The sequence below is a fragment of the Aquarana catesbeiana genome, linkage group LG05, assembly GCF_042186555.1.
Source record: "Aquarana catesbeiana isolate 2022-GZ linkage group LG05, ASM4218655v1, whole genome shotgun sequence".
Lineage (NCBI taxonomy): Eukaryota > Metazoa > Chordata > Amphibia > Anura > Ranidae > Aquarana > Aquarana catesbeiana.
In genome coordinates this window covers 535,445,747-535,468,038 of record NC_133328.1, presented here as the reverse complement: position 1 = coordinate 535,468,038, position 22,292 = coordinate 535,445,747, and the positions used below count along the sequence as shown (strand labels likewise).

Genomic DNA, 22,292 nt, shown 5'->3' with positions numbered 1-22,292 from the left:
GGGCAGATGAGAAGGGGGTTACAGTGGTGGGACAGAAGAGCAGGGTGGTACAAGGGTGGGGCAGATGTACAGGGGGTTACAGTGGTGGGGCATATGTGCAGGGTAGTACAGTGGTGGGGCAGATATGTGCAGGGTAGTACAGTGGGGGGGCAGATATGTGCAGGGTAGTACAGTGGTGGGGCAGATATGTTCAGGGTAGTACAGTGGTGGGGCAGATATGTGCAGGCTAGTACAGTGGTGGGGCAGATATGTGCAGGCTAGTACAGTGGTGGGGCAGATATGTGCAGGCTAGTACAGTGGTGGGGCAGATATGTGCAGGCTAGTACAGTGGTGGGGCAGATATGTGCAGGCTAGTACAGTGGTGGGGCAGATATGTGCAGGCTAGTACAGTGGTGGGGCAGATATGTGCAGGCTAGTACAGTGGTGGGGCAGATATGTGCAGGCTAGTACAGTGGTGGGGCAGATATGTGCAGGCTAGTACAGTGGTGGGGCAGATATGTGCAGGCTAGTACAGTGGTGGGGCAGATATGTGCAGGCTAGTACAGTGGTGGGGCAGATATGTGCAGGCTAGTACAGTGGTGGGGCAGATATGTGCAGGCTAGTACAGTGGTGGGGCAGATATGTGCAGGCTAGTACAGTGGTGGGGCAGATGAGCAGGGGGGTAGAGCAGTGGTGGAGCAGATGTGAGAGGAGATGTATTGATGAGGCAGATGTGCAGGGGGTTACAGTGGTGAAACAGATGGGCAGATGAGCGGATAAGCTCAGTGTTAGGACAGATGAGAAGATGGTTCAGTGGTGGAGCAGATGTGCATGGAGGGGCAGTGGTGGGGCAGATGAGCAGGGGGTTACAGTGGTGGGATAGAAGAGCAGGGTGGTACGAGGGTGGGGCAGATGTACAGGGGGTTACAGTGGTGGGGCAGATGAGCAGGCTAGTGCAGTGGTGGGGCAGATGTGCAGGCTAGTGCAGTGGTGGGGCAGATGTGCAGGCTAGTACAGTGGTGGGGTAGATGTATAGGGGGTTACAGTGGTGGAGCAGATGAGCAGGGGGTAGAGCAGTGGGGCAGATGTGAAAGGAGGTGTATTGGTTAGGCAGATGTGCAGGAGCTTACAGTGGTGAAACAGATGGGCAGATGAGCGGATAAGCTCAGTGTTAGGACAGATGAGAAGATGGTTCAGTGGTGGAGCAGATGTGCATGGAGGGACAGTGGTGGGGCAGATGAAAAAGGGGGAACATTGGTGGGGCAGATGAGCAGGGGGTTACAGTGGTGGGGCAGAAGAGCAGGGTGGTACAAGGGTGGGGCAGATGTACAGGGGGTTACAATGGTGGGCCAGATGTGCAGGGTAGTACAGTGGTGGGCCAGATGTGCAGGGTAGTACAGTGGTGGGCCAGATGTGCAGGGTAGTACAGTGGTGGGCCAGATGTGCAGGGTAGTACAGTGGTGGGCCAGATGTGCAGGGTAGTACAGTGGTGGGCCAGATGTGCAGGGTAGTACAGTGGTGGGCCAGATGTGCAGGCTAGTACAGTGGTGGGCCAGATGTGCAGGCTAGTACAGTGGTGGGCCAGATGTGCAGGCTAGTACAGTGGTGGGCCAGATTTGCAGGCTAGTACAGTGGTGGGACAGATTTGCAGGCTAGTACAGTGGTGGGACATATGTGCAGGCTAGTACAGTGGTGGGGCAGATTTGCAGGCTAATACAGTGGTGGGGCAGATGTGCAGGCGGGTTACAGTGGTGGAACAGATGAACAGGGGGGTTCAGTGTTGGGGCAGAAAAGCAGTGGGGCAGATGTGAAAGGAGGTGTATTGGTGAGGCAGATGTGCAGGGGGTTACAGTGGTGAAACAGATGGGCAGGGGGGACAGTGATCTGAGGTGTGAAGGTGCATGAATTGGGGCTCATCTGAGATGTGGAGTTGCAGGAATTGGGGCTGATCTGAGGCGTGAGAGTGCAGGATGTTTGCATTGTGTGCTGGGGTACATTGGAGGCCTTTGTAGAGCATTAGGAGAATTGCTAAGCTCTTGTTATGGGACAGTGATCAAAGGTGCTTACACAATTCTGTCTTGAAGTTCTATGTTGATCATCCCTTTGAGAAGGGAGACAGCAGGTACTGGACCTACATTACATTCCTCAGCAAAAAAAAAAAAAGTGGGGGGGGGGCGTGAGGGGTGAATGCCCATGGTCGGTAATTCTTATGCCGCGTACACACGACCGGACTTTACAGCATACTTTGCCCAGCGGACTTTACGACGGACTTTACAACGGACTTTCCGAATGAACGGACTTGCCTACACACGATCAACCAAAGTCCGACGGATTCATACTTGATGACGTACGACCGGACTAAAACAAGGAAGTTCATAGCCAGTAGCCAATAGCTGCCCTAGCGTTGGTTTTTGTCCGTCGGACTAGCATACAGACGAGCGGACTTTTCGTCCGGACTCGAGTCCGTCGGATAAATTTGAATCATGTTTCAAATCCAAGTCCGTCAAACTTTTGAGAAAACAAAGTCAGCTAGAGCCCACACGATCGAATTATCCGTCAAAATCCGGTACGCTGGACAAAGTATGCCGTAAAGTCCAATCGTGTGCACGCGGCATTAGTCACATTTAAGAGTGTCGAAGAAGAATTGTAGAACCATACAAAAAGCAATGTATATTTGCATGACCATTTTGTAAGCATGGACAAATTATACTGTGGTAATTATGGTTCCTGCTGCCAACTTTCCTAATATGCAAAACAACCCCTTGCTGGCTTATAAGTCACGGCTTCTCTCTGGAGGGATGAAGGGAGGGAGCTTTGTGAATTAAAGTACCCTTTTATGTCCAGGATGTTTTTTTTTACCTCCCAATTACTGCTGTCGTTTATATATTTTCAATATGCACAGGACTGTCTGCAGGCAAAGGAAGAAACATTATTTTTTTTTGGGAGACTGTGTCTTGTATAACGCCTAGGTAAATGCAGTAATTTCTTTAAAACGGCCGTGAGATCTTATTTGGGCGATTAGATATAAGCGCTTCTTTCTGGAGTTGGTGTTAAGTGGTCAGCCATATTGGGGGGGGAGGGAGTTTTGTTTAACATGGCATTTTAGTATTTTTATTGATGCTAGCATTTGTTTTTGTTTTTTTTCTTGGCAGCTTTATTGCATTGTAAGCTTATTAAAAAGAAAGCCCACAGGTGTCATTGACAAATAGACACAAATCCTATCCACAGTGACAGCATTAACTTTACTGTACTATATCTATGGAGGAGCAGTGTTGCCCTCCAGGAAATGTCTATAGAACACCTCCCCCTCCTCATTTCCGTAACATACAGAGGAGTTACTTTGTAGTCCACAGAGACATTTGAGAGCAGTGAGCAGAATTTATCAAAAGCTAAGCAGCCAGAATCTGGATCAGCTGCTGTTGGAAACCAGTCAGCTTCTATCTTTCATTTTCAAAGCTTAAAGTGGAGTTCCAGCCGTTTTCTGTGTTTTATTAAGTCAGCAGCTACAAAAAGTGTCATAACCAAATAACACTACAGTGCTGACACTGTGCCCATCCTATAGTGTTAAAATGTCATAGACTAAGTTAAAAAAGAGGTATTGAAAGATACTTCTTCCTGGAGGTATAGGAGTAAAAATGTCAGTTAGTAGAACATGGCTGACGCTGTGGTGCTGGCAAGGCTGCTTTCATTTGTGGGCTGGAAATCCACAATCTATAAAATAGGAAGGGAAGAAAGTGCCAAACTAGCATAGTGTAGCACAATCAGGCCGATGGAGGCGTGGTTAAGCTTCTGAAACATGTCCCGATTGACTCACACAGCGGTTGGCCTGACAGCTCCTCTCAACTACTCCAGCTGGACACATCGTCTTTTGGTGGACATCCGATTTTCTGGATATACCATCACGACCCACAGGCAGCCTGATGCCAGTCTCCCTGCAGGGACTCCAGGCTAATCTTGCTCCCCACCACAGCCGGCTTTCTTCTCCACCAAGGTCTACCACACAGCTCCCAGCTCATTACAATCCACTGCAGACTGTCATCCTCTCTCTCCCCCTCACCTGCTTGTGAATTCTATTTGGTATTTTACTTATTAAATCTATGCCGGCTTGACACTTTCTTCCCTTGCTACAAAAAGTGTAGCTGCTGATATTAATAAACACACACTAACCTGTGAGAAAGAAAAATCACGGCTCTAAGGAGGGCAATCAGGAACCTCTCCTCCAAACTGGAAGCCTCAGTTGCCGGAAATGCTAGTAGCGATAAATGTGAGAAAAGTCCTGGACAGCCGCACTCAAAATGATAATCGCCTTTATTGATAAAAAACAACAAAAGTACATGCCACAGCAAGAAGTACAGGGAAGCTGACGCGTTTCACACTATAGTGCTTAATCATAGCTCTACTTCCACTACACACTAACCTGTCCCACGATCCAGCGATGCAGCCACCCGAAGCCTCGGTTCTCTCTCCCTGCCTCTCTCTGGCGCCGGCATCACTAGTGTGGGCATCCGGCTGTGACGGCTTGCAGCTACGCGCCCTGAATGGCCGGGCAATCTTCTGTGACCTGTCCCAGAAGATTTTGGGGAGGGAGAGGAAAACTTCTGCTTGAGTTGCCTAGGCGGCCCGAGCAGTAGTGGGAGCTGGATACCTGTCAAAACTAGGTACCTGCTCCCCCACCCCAAAAAAATGACATGCCAAATGTGGCATGTCAGGGGGTCCGGAGTTCTTAAAGTAGGAGTTCCACTTTTGGGTGGAATTACCTGAAAAAGCTGAAGATAGCAGCTGATTGTTTGCTTGCCATGCATATCTGCTCAGATTCTGTCCGGTATTAATACATTCTCCTCAGTGTATCTGATAATAGTGCAGCACAGGAAGTTATTGACTCACATTTCTAGCGGGGTCAACAGGTATTTCTTTATCGTACATCACGGGACACAGAGCTATAGTAATTACTATGTGGGTTATAGGCCACCTTTAGGTGATGGACACTGGCACACCCTAAGACAGGAAGTCCACTCCCTATATAACGCCTCCCAATATTGGGAGTACCTCAGTTTTTTTGCCAGTGTCTTAGGTGTTGGTCACAAGTTAAGATGTGCTATCCTCAGCTCCACTGGAATATTCCTTGCTGTGCTATGCAACGGATCCATTCAAAGTGTCTTTTTAGGCCGAATTGAATGGTACCTGGGCCTCGTGGCAGAAGAAACAAGGTTTTAGCCCGTAACGCTGCTCTTTTTAGAGAGCTGGACCCCGGGATCCAGTACTTTTGTTTTTTTTCAGCCAGAAAGTTTCCTGGTGTAGTGCTTTACAAGTCCAGGGGTGTGGATCCCCTGATTAAAAAGGGGCCCCCGGTAAAGGAGCCCACCGTGAGGGGTGAAGGTTGGGTCTGTTGGTTTTACCACAGAATCCCTGCGGCGGGATAAGGTAAGTGGAGATTACTAAGGAATTTAAAATTTTCTAATGGCTTGTCTCCCTTAAAAGTAAATGTTGTCATGCCTAAAGTTACCACTGGGGGCTGTATAGAGCACCTACCTGGTTCATGCTTTACATAGATCGCTCTGTGTCAGCAGAAGCTGCAGACTTCCCTCCGGCTAGCAGTCCCAGGCCTCTGGTAAGATGTTGAGGGAGGGATTTCTTTCTAAACACACCCCCCACCTGGGCAGAACCTCTCCCTGGATAGAGGGGGAAGCTAGAACGATTGTCAGATGCCACTCCGTTCTCCACCGCCTCTGCACTGCGTTTTTTCACCAGCTCTCCTCCTCGCCGCGCCCCTCCACATACATGCGCCGATCCCGTTGGATCGGAAGCCTGCGCGGGAAAATGCTGTTTTTGAAAAGAAGAGGAGGGGGCGCAGTGGGAAGATGGAGGGGGCGTGTCTTGGTGCGGCGTTAGCGTGTGGCAACGCCCAGCAGGGGAGTACATTGAAAAAGCTTCATTTTGCTGACAGCAGCTGATGGAGGGACACGAGCAGAAGGGGGCATGTAAGTGGTGACACAGGCATTTCCTTGGCACATTTACCGAAGCATCAGGCTGAGCATTGATAGCAGCAGCAGTTGCTGGACTATTTGCTCAACCAGTGGGGCTATGGTCAGAAGAGGAGGTAGAAACACCCCAAAAAAGGGCTCAAAAGTGCCTCCCTCAAGCTCTCAGAAGCTTAGTCTTATCTCTACAATGGCATACTCCCCTGAGAGATCTGAGGTGGTTGGTCAGAGTGAGCCATTGGGGCCGTCAAATATTGCACCTGTTTCCAACACTGCAGCCCCTGTCTATATTGCTGAACAGTTTTTTCCCTTTCCGTCATTTCAGGACAGCCACAATAGAGAGATAGTCTCCTCCCCTTCCTCTGGAAACACTGCGCCAGCCCATAAAATCTCTCCTCCCCTGCCAGACCTCAGTTATTAGTGTTTCCTCCGGTGGGGAGACACTGTGCAGAGGAACCAGGCCGGGTGCAGTCAGGGAGACTGTGGCCTCTTTCTAAAAAATCATCCCTAGGGAAGCAGGGGCTTCCAGGATGAAGAGTGGCGGTACATACCGCAGCTGAAGCCACCCCTTCCTTGCCGAGCGCGGCATCAGGTCGTGGGGGACCCCTATCGCGTCCACAGGGCCGCAGCATGGAGACAGTCCGCTCTCCCCTGTATCCATACAGGCCGCAAAAGTTTGGAACCAGCGGGCCGGACGACGGGTGACGTCATTTCCGGCGGGGGGGCGGACGCTTTCCCTTTGACCCGCGACTTCCGGTTCCGGGTCGCGGGGCTGATAGGGGGCCGGGCTCAGGCTGGAGTGAGTCGCTTCACATGTACACAGTGTGAGACTCTACACAGGCAACCACCTGCAGTCATGTCTGAGGCAGATGCTGCAGCTCATTCGGACGCTGTCTCCAGCCTTCCAAAGGTAAGAGTTCCCTGGGGAGGGGTCCTCTCTATCTAAGGTTTGCTCTCCCTCTTGTATGGTTCCTTACTTAGAGGGAGGGCAGTCCCCCTGGGTGGTCAGGGGGTGGGGGGGTGAGCGCAGTTCCCTTAAGGTGGATCTGGTACACCCCCAGGGTTGTTTCCACTTAAACTTGCTGGAAGTAATATGTGTTTTTTTTGTATGTATTTTCAGAAATCTACAGAAAAAACAAAGTCCACTCATGTCTCTAAAAGGAAGTGTGCCTCTTGTAGAGACAGTTTAGGGGAAGCATGGACTAAAGTTTTGTGTAAAGAGTGCATAGACTCCCTGGTTAAGGAAAGGGAATCTGAACAGCAGTCTGGGTTGGCAGCTTCTGTGAAAGAGCTGTCATCCACCTTTTCATCTTTTAAAACCTTATTTGAGACGTTCAAGCTTCCCTCTAAACCCATTCAGCAGGACACAACCCCGCCTCATGCTCAGGGCTCTGCACCTGCCAGATCTACCAATTTAGTTATGGCAGAGGAGATGTCAGGCCCTTCCGGGGTGGAGCGGAGGCAACCGGACAGTGGCACGTCTGATTCCCATGAGGAATCAGAAGGGGAGGACCAGGACGGGGAGTCCAGGAAAATCTCCAGGTATAAATTGTCCCTGGATGAGGTGGAAGATCTCTTGGGGGCAATATATACAACCCTCGGGATACACGAGGATAAAAAACCCCTATCTCTCCATGACCTTATGTATAAGGGCTTGGGAGATCAAAAAAGAAAAGTTTTTCCAGTACATGAAGTGCTGGTGGAAACGATTAAGAAGGAGTGGCAGGATCCTGAGAGGAAACCCTTCTTTTCTAGCTCCCTTAAGAGAAGGTTTCCATTTTCAGAGGATCCAGCGTCCATTTGGAATAAAAATCCCAAGTTGGATGCCGCCTTCTCTCAGGTCTCTAGACACACAGACCTGGCATTCGAGGATATGGGGGCTTTGTCGGATGTCATGGACAAAAGGATAGACTCACTTCTAAAAAAGACGTGGGACTCAACTGTGGGTAACTTAAAGCCAGAAATGGCTGTTACGGTCGTAGCCCGCAATTTAGAGCACTGGCTTTTCCAGATTCAGGAGCACATTGAAGCTGGCACAGCCAAGGAGACTATCCTAGCCTCGTTCCCCACGATTCTGCGAGGAATCGCATACATTGCAGACGCCTCAGCAGAGTCGGTCCGTATGTCGGCCAGATCAGCGGCGCTGGCGAATTCGGCCAGAAGAGCGCTCTGGCTGAAAACTTGGCCGGGGGACACCGCCTCCAAGGTCAAATTGTGCGGGATACCCCTGACAGGTGATCTACTCTTTGGCCCTGGTTTAGAGACGGTCTTAGACCGTACAGCGGACAAAAAGAAGTCCTTTCCGCCTAAGAGGAAAGCCCCAGCTCAGACGAGAAAGGGGTTTCGTCCGAAAAAAGGCAAGGAATCTCCCAAGCAAGGGAAGAAAACTAGGGGCCAAAGAGGTAAGGGCAGAGGAGGGGCGATTTTTCGCCCTCCTGAGAAGGCCCGTAAAGATCAATGACTCTCTAGGGACGGTGGGAGGAAGACTGGGGGCCTTCCTTCCACAGTGGGAGACCCTCTCACCCAATCGATTCATCCTGGGGGTCATAAGAAGGGGGTATCTCTTGGAATTCTCAAGACCACCCCCGCAAAGGTTCCTTATTACGAAGCTTCCCAGCTGCACAGCAAAGGCCGAAGCTTTGGTGGACGCCCTGAAAGAACTGGAGATTCAGAACGTAGTTCACAGAGTACCAAGGGGGCAGGAAGGAGAGGGGTTCTATTCCCACGTATTTGTGGTGAAAAAGCCCTCGGGAAAATTCAGACTGATTCTGAACTTAAAACCCTTAAACAGGTCAATTTGCTACAAAAGGTTCCGCATGGAGTCAATCTTTACGGTCAGGGCCCTGCTACCACACAACTGTTATATGGTGTCTCTGGATCTCAGAGACGCATATTTACACGTCCCTATCGCAGAAACCTCCCAGAGGTTCCTCCGTTTAGCAGTAGACCTGCAGGGCACAATACTGCATCTGCAGTTTCAAGCACTGCCCTTCGGGCTATCCTCCTCGCCCCGCATATTCACAAAGGTACTGGCAGAGGCGTTGGCCTTCCTGCGACTCCAGGGGGTATCAGTTATAGCCTATCTGGACGACCTGCTTCTTTTTGCAGTATCCCCAGAACAGTTGATCCGAGACCTCGATCTAACCAAGAGGGTTCTAACAGGTTTGGGGTGGCTGCTGAACTTAGAAAAGTCCAGTCTCATTCCCTCACAGCGCATTGTGTACCTGGGGTACCTGCTGGACACTACGCTCTCGAGAGTTTTTCTTCCAAGGGAAAAAATTCTAAAACTGGACAGAGCAGTGTTCTCCCTCCAGTGCAACCATCTGGTGTCCAAGAGGTCCATAATGTCAACATTAGGCCTTCTAACTTCTACTCTTCCAGCAGTGCAGTGGGCAGGATTACATTTTCGCCCCCTACAATCATATGTACTAAGAGTATGGGACCACAGTCAGAGGGATCTAGACACCTTAGTACAGGTTCCCCATCAAATAAAGAGATCTCTTTGGTGGTGGAGGAAGGAAGTGAACTTGTCACAGGGACGTCTGTGGCTCATCCCAGTCCCACAGATCCTAACCACGGATGCAAGTGGCAAGGGCTGGGGGGCACATCTGGGATCCCTTCTAGCGCAGGGCACATGGAAGGGCGACGAGCTGCAGAGGTCTTCCAATTGGAAAGAGCTGAGGGCAGTAGGCCTAGCCCTCAGATTCTTCAAAAAGGAACTCCAGGGCCACCATGTACAGGTACGGTCGGACAACTCATCCACCGTGGCCTATATAAACAAGCAGGGAGGCACCAGGAGCGGAAGTCTGCTGGCCCTAGCAGAAGACATTCTAAGCTGGGCCGAGTCCAACACTCTCTCACTCTCAGCGGTTTTTCTGAGAGGGGAGAGGAATATAATCGCAGATTTTCTCAGCCGGAGGAGTCTAAAGGAAGGAGATTGGGCCCTCAACCAGGAGGTTTTCAATCTCATAGCCGAGAAATGGGGACCCCCGGAAGTGGATCTTTTCGCTTCAAAAGACAACGCGAAAACCCCCTGTTTTTTCTCCCTAAACGCAGGGGAAGGAGCACTGGGAGTGGACGCATTATCAGAATTGGCATTTCAGGACATGTTATGCCTTCCCTCCTCCGGTACTATTACCGGCGGTTCTGAGGAAGTTTCAATTAGAGAGCACCTCTCTTATTCTGGTAGCTCCACATTGGCCGAAAAGGGCATGGTTTTCAATCCTCAGTCAGTTAGCAGCGGAACCTCCCCTTTTCCTTCCACCTCGAAAGGATCTTCTGTCGCAGGGTCCAGTCCTCTGCCCACAGGTGCAGCAGTGGAAATTAGCGGCCTGGCTACTGAGGAGGGTATATTAAGATCCAAGGGGTTTTCAGAGAGCTTGATCTCTACCCTCCTCAACAGTAGGAAAAAGGAGACCCGTAAGATTTACAAAAAGGTCTGGCTCCTTTTCAACAAATGGTGCATAGAAAACTCCTTCTCGGTGCAGAGTCCCGTAGCTGCGTTGGAATTTCTGCAGTGTGGAGCGGACAAGGGTTTATCTGTAGCTACCCTTAAAAGTCAGGTTTCAGCACTCAGTGCTTATCTGGAGAAGTCTCTGGCTACCAATCCATGGGTGGTCAGATTCTTTAAGGCACTGTCAAGACAGAGACCTACCAGGGGTCCTCCCTTTCCCGGGTGGGACCTATCTCTGGTTTTACAGAGCCTTACGGGAAGTCCCTTTGAGCCATTGGACAAGTGCCTGTTAAAGGAACTTACCCTAAAAACAGTATTTTTAGTTGCAGTAACAACTGCCAGGAGGGTCAGCGAAATTGAGGCGTTATCAATTAGACCTCCTTTTTGTGTTATTTTGCCAGACAGGATAGTCCTTAAGACTGATCCAGCTTTTTTGCCTAAGGTGGCGTCAAGCTTTCATAGAAGCCAGGAAATAGTCCTACCCTCGTTTTGTCCCAATCCTTCAGGTGAAAGGGAACTAAGATTTCATTTTTTAGATGTAAGGAGGTGTATCCTACAATACCTAGAGATGACTAAGACAATAAGGAAGTCTGATTCTCTATTTATTTTATTTTCTGGGGCCAGAAAGGGTCTCAGAGCGTCCCGACGCACGATTGCCAGGTGGCTTAGATTAGCTATTGGGCAGGCATATTCTTTAGCGGGGAAGGAGGTCCCTAGAGGCATAAAGGCACACTCCATCAGAGCAGTGGCAACTTCCCAGGCAGAGAAGGCTGGAGCAACGCCAGAGCAAATATGCAAGGCAGCAACATGGTCCAGCTACTCCACTTTCGTTAGACATTACAGAGTGGACCTGGTGGCGGCAGGTGAGCAGGCTTTTGGGCGAAAAGTTCTGCAAGCTGTAGTCCCACCCTAATTGGTAAGTGCTCGATTATCCTCTCTATTGTGGCTGTCCTGAAATGACGGAAAGGGAAAATTAAAGTTACGTACCGGTAACGTCTTTTCCTGTAGTCTTTCAGGACAGCCCTAGTTACCCACCCTAAGCTTGGGGGGGTCTTATTAAAGACCAGAACGCAATATGGTAATGATATTGATTGGTATGTTATTAATGTGTTCTTGTGTCTCCCCAGCTGGCCGGAGGTACTCTTGAAAGAACTGAGGTCTGGCAGGGGAGGAGAGATTTTATGGGCTGGCGCAGTGTTTCCAGAGGAAGGGGAGGAGACTATCTCTCTATTGTGGCTGTCCTGAAAGACTACAGGAAAAGACGTTACCGGTACGTAACTTTAATTTTTCCTCAACCATGATAGGAAAGGTTAGTGGCTTTAATCTCATCTTCCCAGAGTGGGACAAAATGCGACAGGTCTCCTTCCACTACCCGGGACCATCAAACAGAAGAACTGGGGGCGGGAGAAGACTAATTTCTCTCATGGGACCTTGAAGAGGCTGATGACTCCTCTTCTGAGGGGCCAAATACGGAAGGACCTCCTTCAGCTTCACAATCTGAGAGATTGATGGTGCAATCTCTTACTGAGTTGGTCCGCTCCGCTTTTATGCTACCCTTAACTGAGTCGGTTGATAAGCCCACTTCTAGTTTGGGTTTGCTAAAGCCTCCTCAAGCTTTCCTGTCCATTCATTGCCGGAACAGCTTATGTTTTCTGAGTAGGCTCACGCAGATAAGCATTTTTTCCTCCCAAAAAGTTTTCAGCACCTTATCCTATGGAGGAAAAATTCACTAAAAAGTGGGAGATACCAGCGATTGACGCTGCTATATCCTCTGTGAATAAGTTTGACTTGTCCGGTAGACTATGCTCAAATGCTTAGGGATCCAACGGATAAAAAATTGGAATTCCTGTTAAACGCATTTTCTCTGGCAGGTTCAGTGACTCAACCTGCGGTGGCAGCAATTGGTGTATGTCAATCCTTGAAAGACCAGTTTAAACAGGTGCTCAAGGTTATCCCTAATCAGCAGGCCCAGGATTTACCTGAGCCACCAGGTACCTTTATGTTTTGCAATAGACGCTATGAGAGATTCTATTCTTCAGGCCTCGCGCCTTACGCCTGGGCTGGTACATATGCGTAGAATACTATGGTTGAAAAATTGGCCAACCAAAGCACCTTGCAAAAAGCTCCTGGCTAATTTTCCTTTCCGCGGTAAACGGCTGTTTGGGGATGATTTGGATAAACACATCCAAAAAATTTCTAGTGGGAAAAGTACCCTTTTGTCAGTTAGGAAAAGGAGTAAACGTATTTCATTTAAACGAGCTTCTTCTCCAGTGCCGGGGGCATCAGTCTCCCAGGCAGTCACGACAGCCTCTGCCATCAGGTTCAAGAGGTAAACCTCAGGGTCAACCCCAGGGACAAAAGTCCTGGGGGAGGAAACCTACAAAACAAAATACTGAAGCCCCCTTATGAAGGGGCGCCCCCGCTTGCTCGAGTGGGGGGAAGACTTCTGCAGTTCTCAAGGATCTGGCAGAAAGAGTGTCGAGACAAATGGGTGACTTCCTCAATAGCTCTAGGGTACAAGCTAGAGTTCTGAGAGGCCCCATCTCCTCGTTCTCTCATATCAAACGTTCCCAAGGATCCAGAGAAAAAAAGTCTCTTTCAAGCATTGGACCGTCCTTTGTTTCAAAAAGTGATCTCGGTGGTCCCCATGCAAGAGCAGGGATTGGGGTTGTATTCAAACCTTTTCATGGTGCCAAAACCAAATGGAGATGTCAGACCCATTCTAGATCGCAATGATCTAAACTGGTTCCTGAATATCCGCTCTTTTCGCATGGAGTCAATCCGATCAGTAGTCTCCATCCTACAAGGAGGAGAACTTCTGGCGTCAATCAACATCAAGGATGCATACCTCCATCTGCCGATTTTCCCCGTTCACCAGAAATATCTATGTATCGAGGTAGAAAATGTTCATTTTCAGTTTGTAGCTCTGCCTTTTTAGTCTAGCTACTGCACCTTGAGTGTTTACAAAGGTCCTGGCCCCTCCTCTAGCCAGATTAAGGGCCCAAGGTATAACGATTATAGCTTATCTAGATGATCTGCTCTTGATAGACCAGTCGGTAGCCCGCTTAGAGCAAAGTGTGGTCACCACAGTCAACTACCTGGAATAATAAGTTGGATTCTCAACCTAGAGAAATCTTCCTTTAAAACCGTCAACGAGATTAGAATACTTGGGTCTGATCATAGATACAGCCCAGAAAAAGGTATTCTTGCCCCAGGCAGAGATGAGCGCCATAAAGGAACTAATTCATGTGGTCAAAGCACAAAAGAATCCTTCTATTCGGCTTTGCATGAGGTTGTTGGGAAAGATGGTGGCTTAATTCGAGGCCGTTCCTTATGCTCAGTTTCATTTGAGGCTGCTGCAAAACAGTATCCTATTAGCTTGGAACAAGAAAGTCCAAGCTCTAGATTTCCAAATGTATCTGTCTCCAAAGGTGCGCCAGAGTCTCAGTTGGTGGTTGATAACCAAGAATCTGCAAAAGGGAAGATCCTTCCTTCCAGTTACCTGGTAGGTGGTAACAACAGATGCCAGCCTTTCGGGTTGGGGAGCAGTCCTGGAGGAGGCTACCATCCAAGGGAAATGGTCCAAATCAGAAATTGCCTTGCCCATCAACATTCTAGAGATTCGGACAGCGCCTTTGGCCCTGAGGTCCTGGACGAGCAAGTTACGGAATTGTCCTGTCAGGATCCAATCCGACAATGCCACCGCCGTGGCTTATATCAATCACCAAGGGAGCACAAGAAGTCGTGCGGCCCAGAGAGAGGTGAATCCTATCCTAACTTGGGCAGTCATCAGCAGTTGTTCCTGGGAGAATGGTCCCTTCACCCCTAGATTTTCCTGGCAATATGCCAAAGATGGGGGATCCCGGACGTAGATCTTTTTGCGTCCAGGTTCAACAAGAAGATCGACAACTTTGTGTCAAGAACAAGGGATCCGCTAGCATGCGGAACAGATGCCTTGGTGGTCCGTGGAATCTGTTCTCACTGATTTATGCATCATTCCCTCTTATTCTGCTGCTTCCACTACTTCTTTGCAGGATCAAGCAGGAAGGGAAGTTGGGGATTCTTGTGGCCCAGAAGATCTTGGTATGCAGAGATCATAAGGATGGCGTTGGGGGACTCATGGACCCTACCACCATGTCCAGACCTACTCTCGCAAGGTCCGGTATTCCATCCTACCTTACAAAAGCAAAATTTAAAGGTTTGGCTATTGATTCAGTGGTATCTACCTTGATTAATGCAAGGAAACCGGCCTCTAGAATCGTATATTATAGAGTCTGGAAGGCATATGTTTCCTGGTATGAATCCAGGGGTTGGCACCCCAGAAAGTATGTCATAGGTAGAATCCTTGACTTTCTGCAGATGGGGTTAGAAATGAAGCTGGCCTTGAGTACTATCAAAGGCCAGGTCTGGGCCTTATTGGTATTGTTTCAACGACCACTTGCTTCGCATTCTTTGGTCTGTAGCTTTATACAGGGGTTAACGCAGCTTAATCCACCAGTTAGGTCACCTCTCAACCCTTGGGACTTGAATTTAGTTCTGTCGGCATTGCAGAAAGCCTTTTGAACCGATACGACATATTCCCTTGGTCCTTTTGACAAGGAAACTAGTTTTTCTGGTAGCCATATCTTCTGCAAGAAGGGTATTAGAGTTGGCTGCTCTTTTTTGTAAAGAGCCATATTTAATTATTCACAAGGATAGAGTAGTATTGCGTCTTCATCCTGACTTTCTACCAAAAGTATTTCGGGATTTCATCTAAACCAGATATTGTTCTACCTTAGTTTTTTCCAGAACCCGGTTCTACGGCAGAGAAGTTACTACATTCTCTTGATGTGGTGAGAGCAGTCAAAGTCTACTTGTAGGCGACTGCTCAGATTCGAAAAACTGATGTTTTGTTTGTGTTGCCTGAAGGTCCTAAAAAAGGACAGGCAGCATCAAAATCTACTATTTCTAAATGGATTCGGAAAGTAATTGTTCAAGCTTATGGTTTGAAGAGGAAGATTCCACCCTCTCAAATCAAAGCGCACTCCACCAGGGCTGTTAGTGCTTCATGGGCAGTGCATCACCAAGTCTCCATGGCTCAAATCTGCAAGCCCGCAACTTGGTCTTCAGTCCATACATTTACCAGATTCTATCAGGTTGATGTAAAAAGGCATGAGGATATCGCCTTTGGGCGCAGTGTGCTGCAGGCAGCAGTATAAGTCCTCTGGTCTCATGGTGCCCTACTTTTGTTGTCTCCCTCCACTCAGTTGGCATTGCTCTGGGACATCCCACATAGTAATTCCTATGGCTCTGTGTCCCGTGAGGTACGATAAAGAAAATAGGATTTTTATAACAGCTTACCTGTAAAATACTTTTCTTGGAGTACATATCAGGACACAGAGGTCCCTCCCCTCTTTTAATACACATATATTGCTTTGCTACAAAAACTGAGGTACTCCCAGTAGTGGGAGGGGTTATATAGGGAGTGGACTTCCTGTCTTAGGGTGTGCCAGAGTCCATCACCTAAATGTGGCCTATAACCCACATAGTAATTACTATGGCTCTGTGTCCCGTGATGTACTCCAAGAAAAGGATTTTGCAGGTAAGCTGGTATAAAAATCCTATTTTTTGCACTAATTGAATTTACTTGAATTTAATTGAATTAGGGTTTAAATATAAGTATCTTTTGCTAAGGTGTGTTTCCTCAGATTTGTTTTGTAAATTCAGAGAACCGCGATTAATGATTCATACTTTGAATGGTCTAAGGTTGTTGTTAGTGATGTAACCCAAGGTTTAGTATTAGGAACCTTACTGTTTAATATCTTTATATATGATATAGGGTCTTGCATTAAAAGTACTATTTCAATGTTTGCAGATGACGCCAAGCTATGCAGTGAAATAACATCCTTACAGGATGTCTCCAACTTACAAGCCGACCTCAATGCACTGTCTAATTGGGCAACTATGTGGCAAAGGAGGTTTAAAGCGAAGTTCCAGCCTGTATTAAAAAAAAATAAAAAAAATAATATAAGGAATATAATTTTAATATAAGGACACTTGCCAGATGTCGGCACCCAAGCCCATGTGTCCATCGGATTCAGGTGCAGGTGCCAGCATTGCAAGAAAGTAAGGGAAACCGGCAGTAAAGCCTTCAGGCTTCACAGCCGGTTTCCTACTGTGCATGCACAAGTTGTGCTGCGCTTTCTGAATGGTCCTGTCTTCTGGGGGACACACAGGTCCCAGAAGGCAGCGGGGGAATGGAGGAGGGCCCGAAGCAATGGCAGAAGTGACTTACCTCGCTGTGGTGAGGTAGGACGGAAGTTCAGCTATAAAAAAACAGCAGATAAGGTATGACAAAAGACAAAAAAAAAACCTAAAAAAATCCAAAAGGGTGGGCTGGGGGGTGTTGAGTGCTGTATTGTTTAAGACCTAGTTGGATTTTAGCCTGGGACTTTAATGTTGATAAATGTAAAGTAATGCACTTGGGGGCTAAAAATATGCATGCATCTTACATACTAGGGGGAAAACAACTGGGAGAATCAATGGTGGAGAAGGATCTGGGTGTTCTGGTAGATCATAAGCTTAATAATAGAAGCTGAGGTTTCCAAAGGAGGCAAAATACTTTCTTGTATTAAGAGGGGCATGGACTACAGATAGAGAGATATAATTTTGTCCCTGTACAAATCGTTAGTAAGACCTCATCTGGAATATGAAGTTCAGCTTTGGGCACAGGTTCACATAAAGGAATTCTTTCCCCCAGCTGAAGCCAATTGGACCATGCTTTGTTTTTTTTGTTTTTTTCCTCCTTCCTCTTGATAAACTGTGGGTATAGGATTGTGTAAATGGTGGTTTTCTATGTGTTTTGGTCGTCTTCCCCCTTTTTTTTTTTTTTTTTTTTTAAGGTTTAACTGGATGGACTTGTCTTTTTTTTTTCAACTAGATTAACCATGTATGTGTCATATATATATATATAATATATTATCCGATTTGTATGACTAATTGCTTGGACATTTTGTAGATGCTTCTTGATTATGCAGAGCTAAAATATTTCGGCTGCATTTCCTCACTCCTATTCCATAATCATATATTTGTTTTCTCATTAGACCAGCAACCATCTTCTTGGTCCCAAGCCCTTTCCTCTGGATAGACTTTTGGCCATTCTGTACAGTGTAGTGGACAGTAGGGTTGCTCCAACTGCAAACATCTTCTCTCAGGTATGCTGTCAATCAATACGTGTAGTTACTAAACATCTGTGTTTAACAGTTGTTTGAACATGTGTGTAAACTACATCTGAGCTGCCTGTGGTGTCACAGCTGTGCAAATGGAAATGCTAAACAGCAAAGCAGCAGAAAATGAATAGAGCTGTTACGTTATCTGTGTACGTAATATGTTAATCTGTATGCTTGTGCTTTTACATGTACTACATTATGTGTAAAATAGTGTTCTTAGATTATTACTGTTATTTTTATTTATTTTGTTACTAGATCTCCTCTCTTGTGACACTTCAGCTGTTAACCCTGGTGGGTCACGATGATCAGCTGGATGGACCAAAATACAAATGTACTGTATCGCTGGATTTTATTAGAGCTGTAGCAAGGTAGGTATGTTCATAACAGTACATGGAACATGATGAATAATTACAGTCAGGTCCATAAATATTGGGACATCTACACAATTCTAATCTTTTTGGCTCTATACACCACCACAATGGATTTGAAATGAAACAAAAAAGATGTGCTTTAACTGCAGACCATCAGTTTTAATTTGAGGGTATTTACATCCAAATCAGGTGAACGGTGTAGGAATTACAACAGTTTGTATATGTGCCTCCCACTTTTTAAGGGACCAAAAGTAATGGGACAATTGGCTGCTCAGCTGTTCCATGGCCAGGTGTGCGTTATTCCCTCATTATCCCATTTACAAGGAGCAGATAAAAGGTCCAGAGTTAATTTCAAGTGTGCTATTTGCATTTAGAATCTGTTGCTGTCAACTCTCAACATGAGATCCAAAGAGCTGTCACTATCAGTGAAGCAAGCCATCATTCGGCTGAAAAAACAAAACAAACCCATCAGAGAGCTAGCAAAAACATTAGGTGTGGCCAAATCAACTGTTTTGGAACATCTTTAAAAAGAAAGAACGCACCGGTGAGCTCAGCAACACCAAAAGACCCGGAAGACCACGGAAAACAACTGTGGTGGATGACCGAAGAATTATTTCCCTGGTGAAGAAAACACCCTTCACAACAGTTGGCCAGATCAAGAACACTCTCCAGGAGGTAGGTGTATGTGTGTCAAAGTCAACAATCAAGAGAAGACTTCACCAGAGTGAATACAGAGGGTTCACCACAAGATGTAAACCATTGGTGAGCCTCAAAAACAGGAAGGCCAGATTAGAGTTTGCCAAATAACATCTAAAAAAGCCTTCACAGTTCTGGAACAACATCCTATGGACAGATGAGACCAAGATCAACTTGTACCAGAGTGATGGGGAGAGAAGAGTATGGAGAAGGAAAGGAACTGCTCATGATCCAAAGCATACCACCTCATCAGTGAAGCATGGTGGTGGTAGTATCATGGCGTGGGCATGTATGGCTGCCAATGGAACTGGTTCTCTTGTATTTATTGATGATGTGACTGCTGACAAAAGCAGCAGGATGAATTCTGAAGTGTTTCGGGCAATATTATCTGCTCATATTCAGCAAAATGCTTCAGAACTCATTAGACGGCGCTTCACAGTGCAGATGGACAATGACCCGAAGCATACTGCGAAAGCAACCAAAGTGTTTTTTAAGGGAAAGAAGTGGAATTTTGGCCAAGTCAATCACCTGCCCTGAATCCGATTGAGCATGCATTTCACTTGCTGAAGACAAAACTGAAGGGAAAATGCCCCAAGAACAAGCAGGAACTGAAGACAGTTGCAGTAGAGGCCTGGCAGAGCATCACCAGGGATGAAACCCAGCGTCTTGTGATGTCTATGCGTTCCAGACTTCAGGCTGTAATTGACTGCAAAGGATTTGCAACCAAGTATTAAAAAGTGAAAGTTTGATGGATGATTGTTAATCTGTCCCATTACTTTTGGTCCCTTAAAAGTGGGAGGCACATATACAAACTGTTTGTAATTGCTACACCGTTCACGTGATTTGGATGTAAATACACTCAAATTAAAGCTGAAAGTCTGCAGTTAAAGCACATCTTGTTAGTTTCATTTCAAATCCATTGTGGTGGTGTATAGAGCCAAAAAGATTAGAATTGTGTCGATGTCCCAATATTTATGGACCTGACTGTATTATCTAGTGTGGGTCCAAGTAAAAAATATATGGTAATGTGTCACTCTGTGTACAAGCAGCTTTTCAAAAGAAGCCTTAAATGAAATATATTTTCTTAAATTTTTTCTGGGCTAAAAAAATAAAATGTTTGTTTTGGTCAGATAACTATGAAATATATGGCATATAAATATATTGCATATTCATAACATGCATTCTTCTGTTATAGCCAGAAGGTGGCGCGCTAGTCTCTCTTAAAGATTTTAGAATTGTAGTGTTGCTGAAGCAACACTGAAAGATTCATGTTGCTTCTAGAACTGTTTGGCCCTGAAAAAACGGAAAGATGTCTTATTAGACAGCTCAATCTGGGGTTTTAATTAGATAAAGGTAGTTGTAAAGCAATCAGCTATTAATTTTGCTGTCTTAGCAAAACCAAAGAGCTTTGGGAATCCTTTTGTCGTCATGCATTACATTTTGTTTGTAAAGACTGAATACATACAGTAAAAAAATACCATATACAACAGATTTCTAAATGTAGAATCTTAAGTAAAATTTACCTTAAACTATAGCTTAGATGGTGCTAAAAAGTGGCTGAACTGTGTGATTTTAAGGCCACCCCCCCCCCCCCCCAACTGCAGCTGGAGTTGAGCTTTGGGCCTTGTCTTTGTATGTATTTGCGTGCATTTTTGTGCATATACGTTTCACGCAATTTTCGCACAATTTCATGCAAATTTGCGTGCACGCGAGAAAACGTATTCTTGCATTTTATGTTCTGCACAATATGTGAATAGGCATCTTGTGCGCATGAAGCTTAAATTACTGGTTAAAAATGCTTACCCTTTTTTTACATTTTTTTTTTTTTTTAAACTGAAGAATGCACGGCTCTTGTTTACACGCCTGTGTGCATAGGCACATTACAATTTAATGGGCTGTATTTTAGCTCAGTAAAAAAAAAAGCTGTACTAAGCTTTTTCAAGCTGCAGTGTGCAAGAGGCCTTAAGTTGTCGGTAAAGTCCATCTATATCTAGTAGTGCATCTTTCTTACACTACCCTCTCCCCAGATTGACAATGCTGCTGTACAAAGGTGTCTTCGTTCATGCTTCTCTATCCAGGGCAAAGACACCCTTTGACAGGAAATTTGTCACTGGCTGGATCGCAAGGTAAAAATTAAAGGCAAAAAAAAGAATGCAGCCACCACATCTAGCGATAGGTAAACGGCAATATATTCTATTTTTGGTTTTGGGCTTAATACTGCTTTCATATAGTAGCACGTAATCCACAATACTTCTGCTTCAACGGTCTGACTTCCCGGGTTCTTCCAGGTGCTGGTCTTTGGCCATCTTGATTGGCTGATGGGGGATTACATTACCCTGCACATGGGCAGAGGTGCAGACGTCCCAGCCCACAGGCACTGCGCAGCTGAGTGTACGATCTACAGAAGATTGTGAGCAGGCGGGCAGGGTTTTTTTTTTTTTTATTGCAGGACATGTATGTTTTTAATTTTAGATGTTGGTTCCGATTTAAAAAAAACACTTTGGGTAGGTGGAAATTATTGCACCCACACTGCCTCTGTCTGCCCATTCTGCTTAAACTTGTGAAAACCGATTGCACGTAGTTTTAGGAATACATATACTAAGAACCATCTGCATAAGCACACGGAAAACCTACCTGGAAAATGACATAAGTATTTTGAACGTTCTGCCCTTGTTATATCCTTGGTACGGTATCCTTGGTATGTGGGAAAATGACAGGATAAATATGAAATGTTGTAAATTGCATGTTTATCACTTGTATTCAGGCAGTAGCTACTGCACCCACAACGACACTCCTGCGCTTCTGCTGAGGCATGTACTACTGTGTTGTGAATAGTCTGTGTAATTTAATAACTTGCTATTTATATCCATCTGCGATAAACATATAGTTAAATGACCCAAAAGATGGAATTTTGCTAGGATGCTGTCTTGACTTTTCTTTTCATTCTTTTTTTTTTTTTTTTTTTAGGACTGTGAACTTTGATATTGTTAGATACCTGTATGATTTTCTATGAAAAAGGCTTTCATTTGGAGGAATATGGAAAGGAACCATGCATTTCAATGGGATAAATGTGTTTTCTTAATGGATTGTATTATCTAATAGTGTTCTATATGTTTGTAATTAAACTATTCTAAAACTCTAAAGTATCTTTGTTATGTGTACCTGAATTAAAATTATTCTACAGTCATGGAAACCTAGAATATACTAACATTTATTGTGAAATGACAGAAGAATTTTGAATTATTATTGCAGAGATTAGATTCATGTATTTAAGGTACAGATTTGTTGATAACTCTATGTATCATTCTGTGTAGTGTGCACTTCATACATCCATTTATGTATGTAATTACTGTTCTTCTGTTTTCCATAATATGGTAAGTTGATTTAGAAAAAATGACATACAATTATAGGACTAGCATCACACTTGCAATTAGTGTCATTGCTGATGACTTTATGTGCAAAGTAATATATTCCACTTTACTTCCATGAAGCTGGTAAAACTAGCAGAAAAACAGGTATGATTATGCAATTTCTATTTTAAACACCTTCTTGCAATGTATATTTAGGTTGTGTAAATGAATACATGCTCTAAACCAGAGAGGCTGTC

General features: G+C 45.9%; 1 protein-coding gene across 1 annotated transcript in view; it reads left to right on the top strand.

The window, feature by feature from the left end:
- Positions 1-21,828, top strand: part of ORC5 (origin recognition complex subunit 5) — an 82,643-nt gene extending 60,815 nt beyond the window's left edge. Inside the window, exons 13-15 of the mRNA XM_073631782.1 lie at positions 17,493-17,603; positions 17,874-17,986; positions 21,653-21,828. Coding sequence (XP_073487883.1) covers positions 17,493-17,603; positions 17,874-17,986; positions 21,653-21,698 — 270 coding nt within the window. The 3' untranslated portion in view covers positions 21,699-21,828. The remainder of the gene's footprint in view (positions 1-17,492; positions 17,604-17,873; positions 17,987-21,652) is intronic.
- The last annotated feature ends 464 nt before the right edge of the window (positions 21,829-22,292 follow it).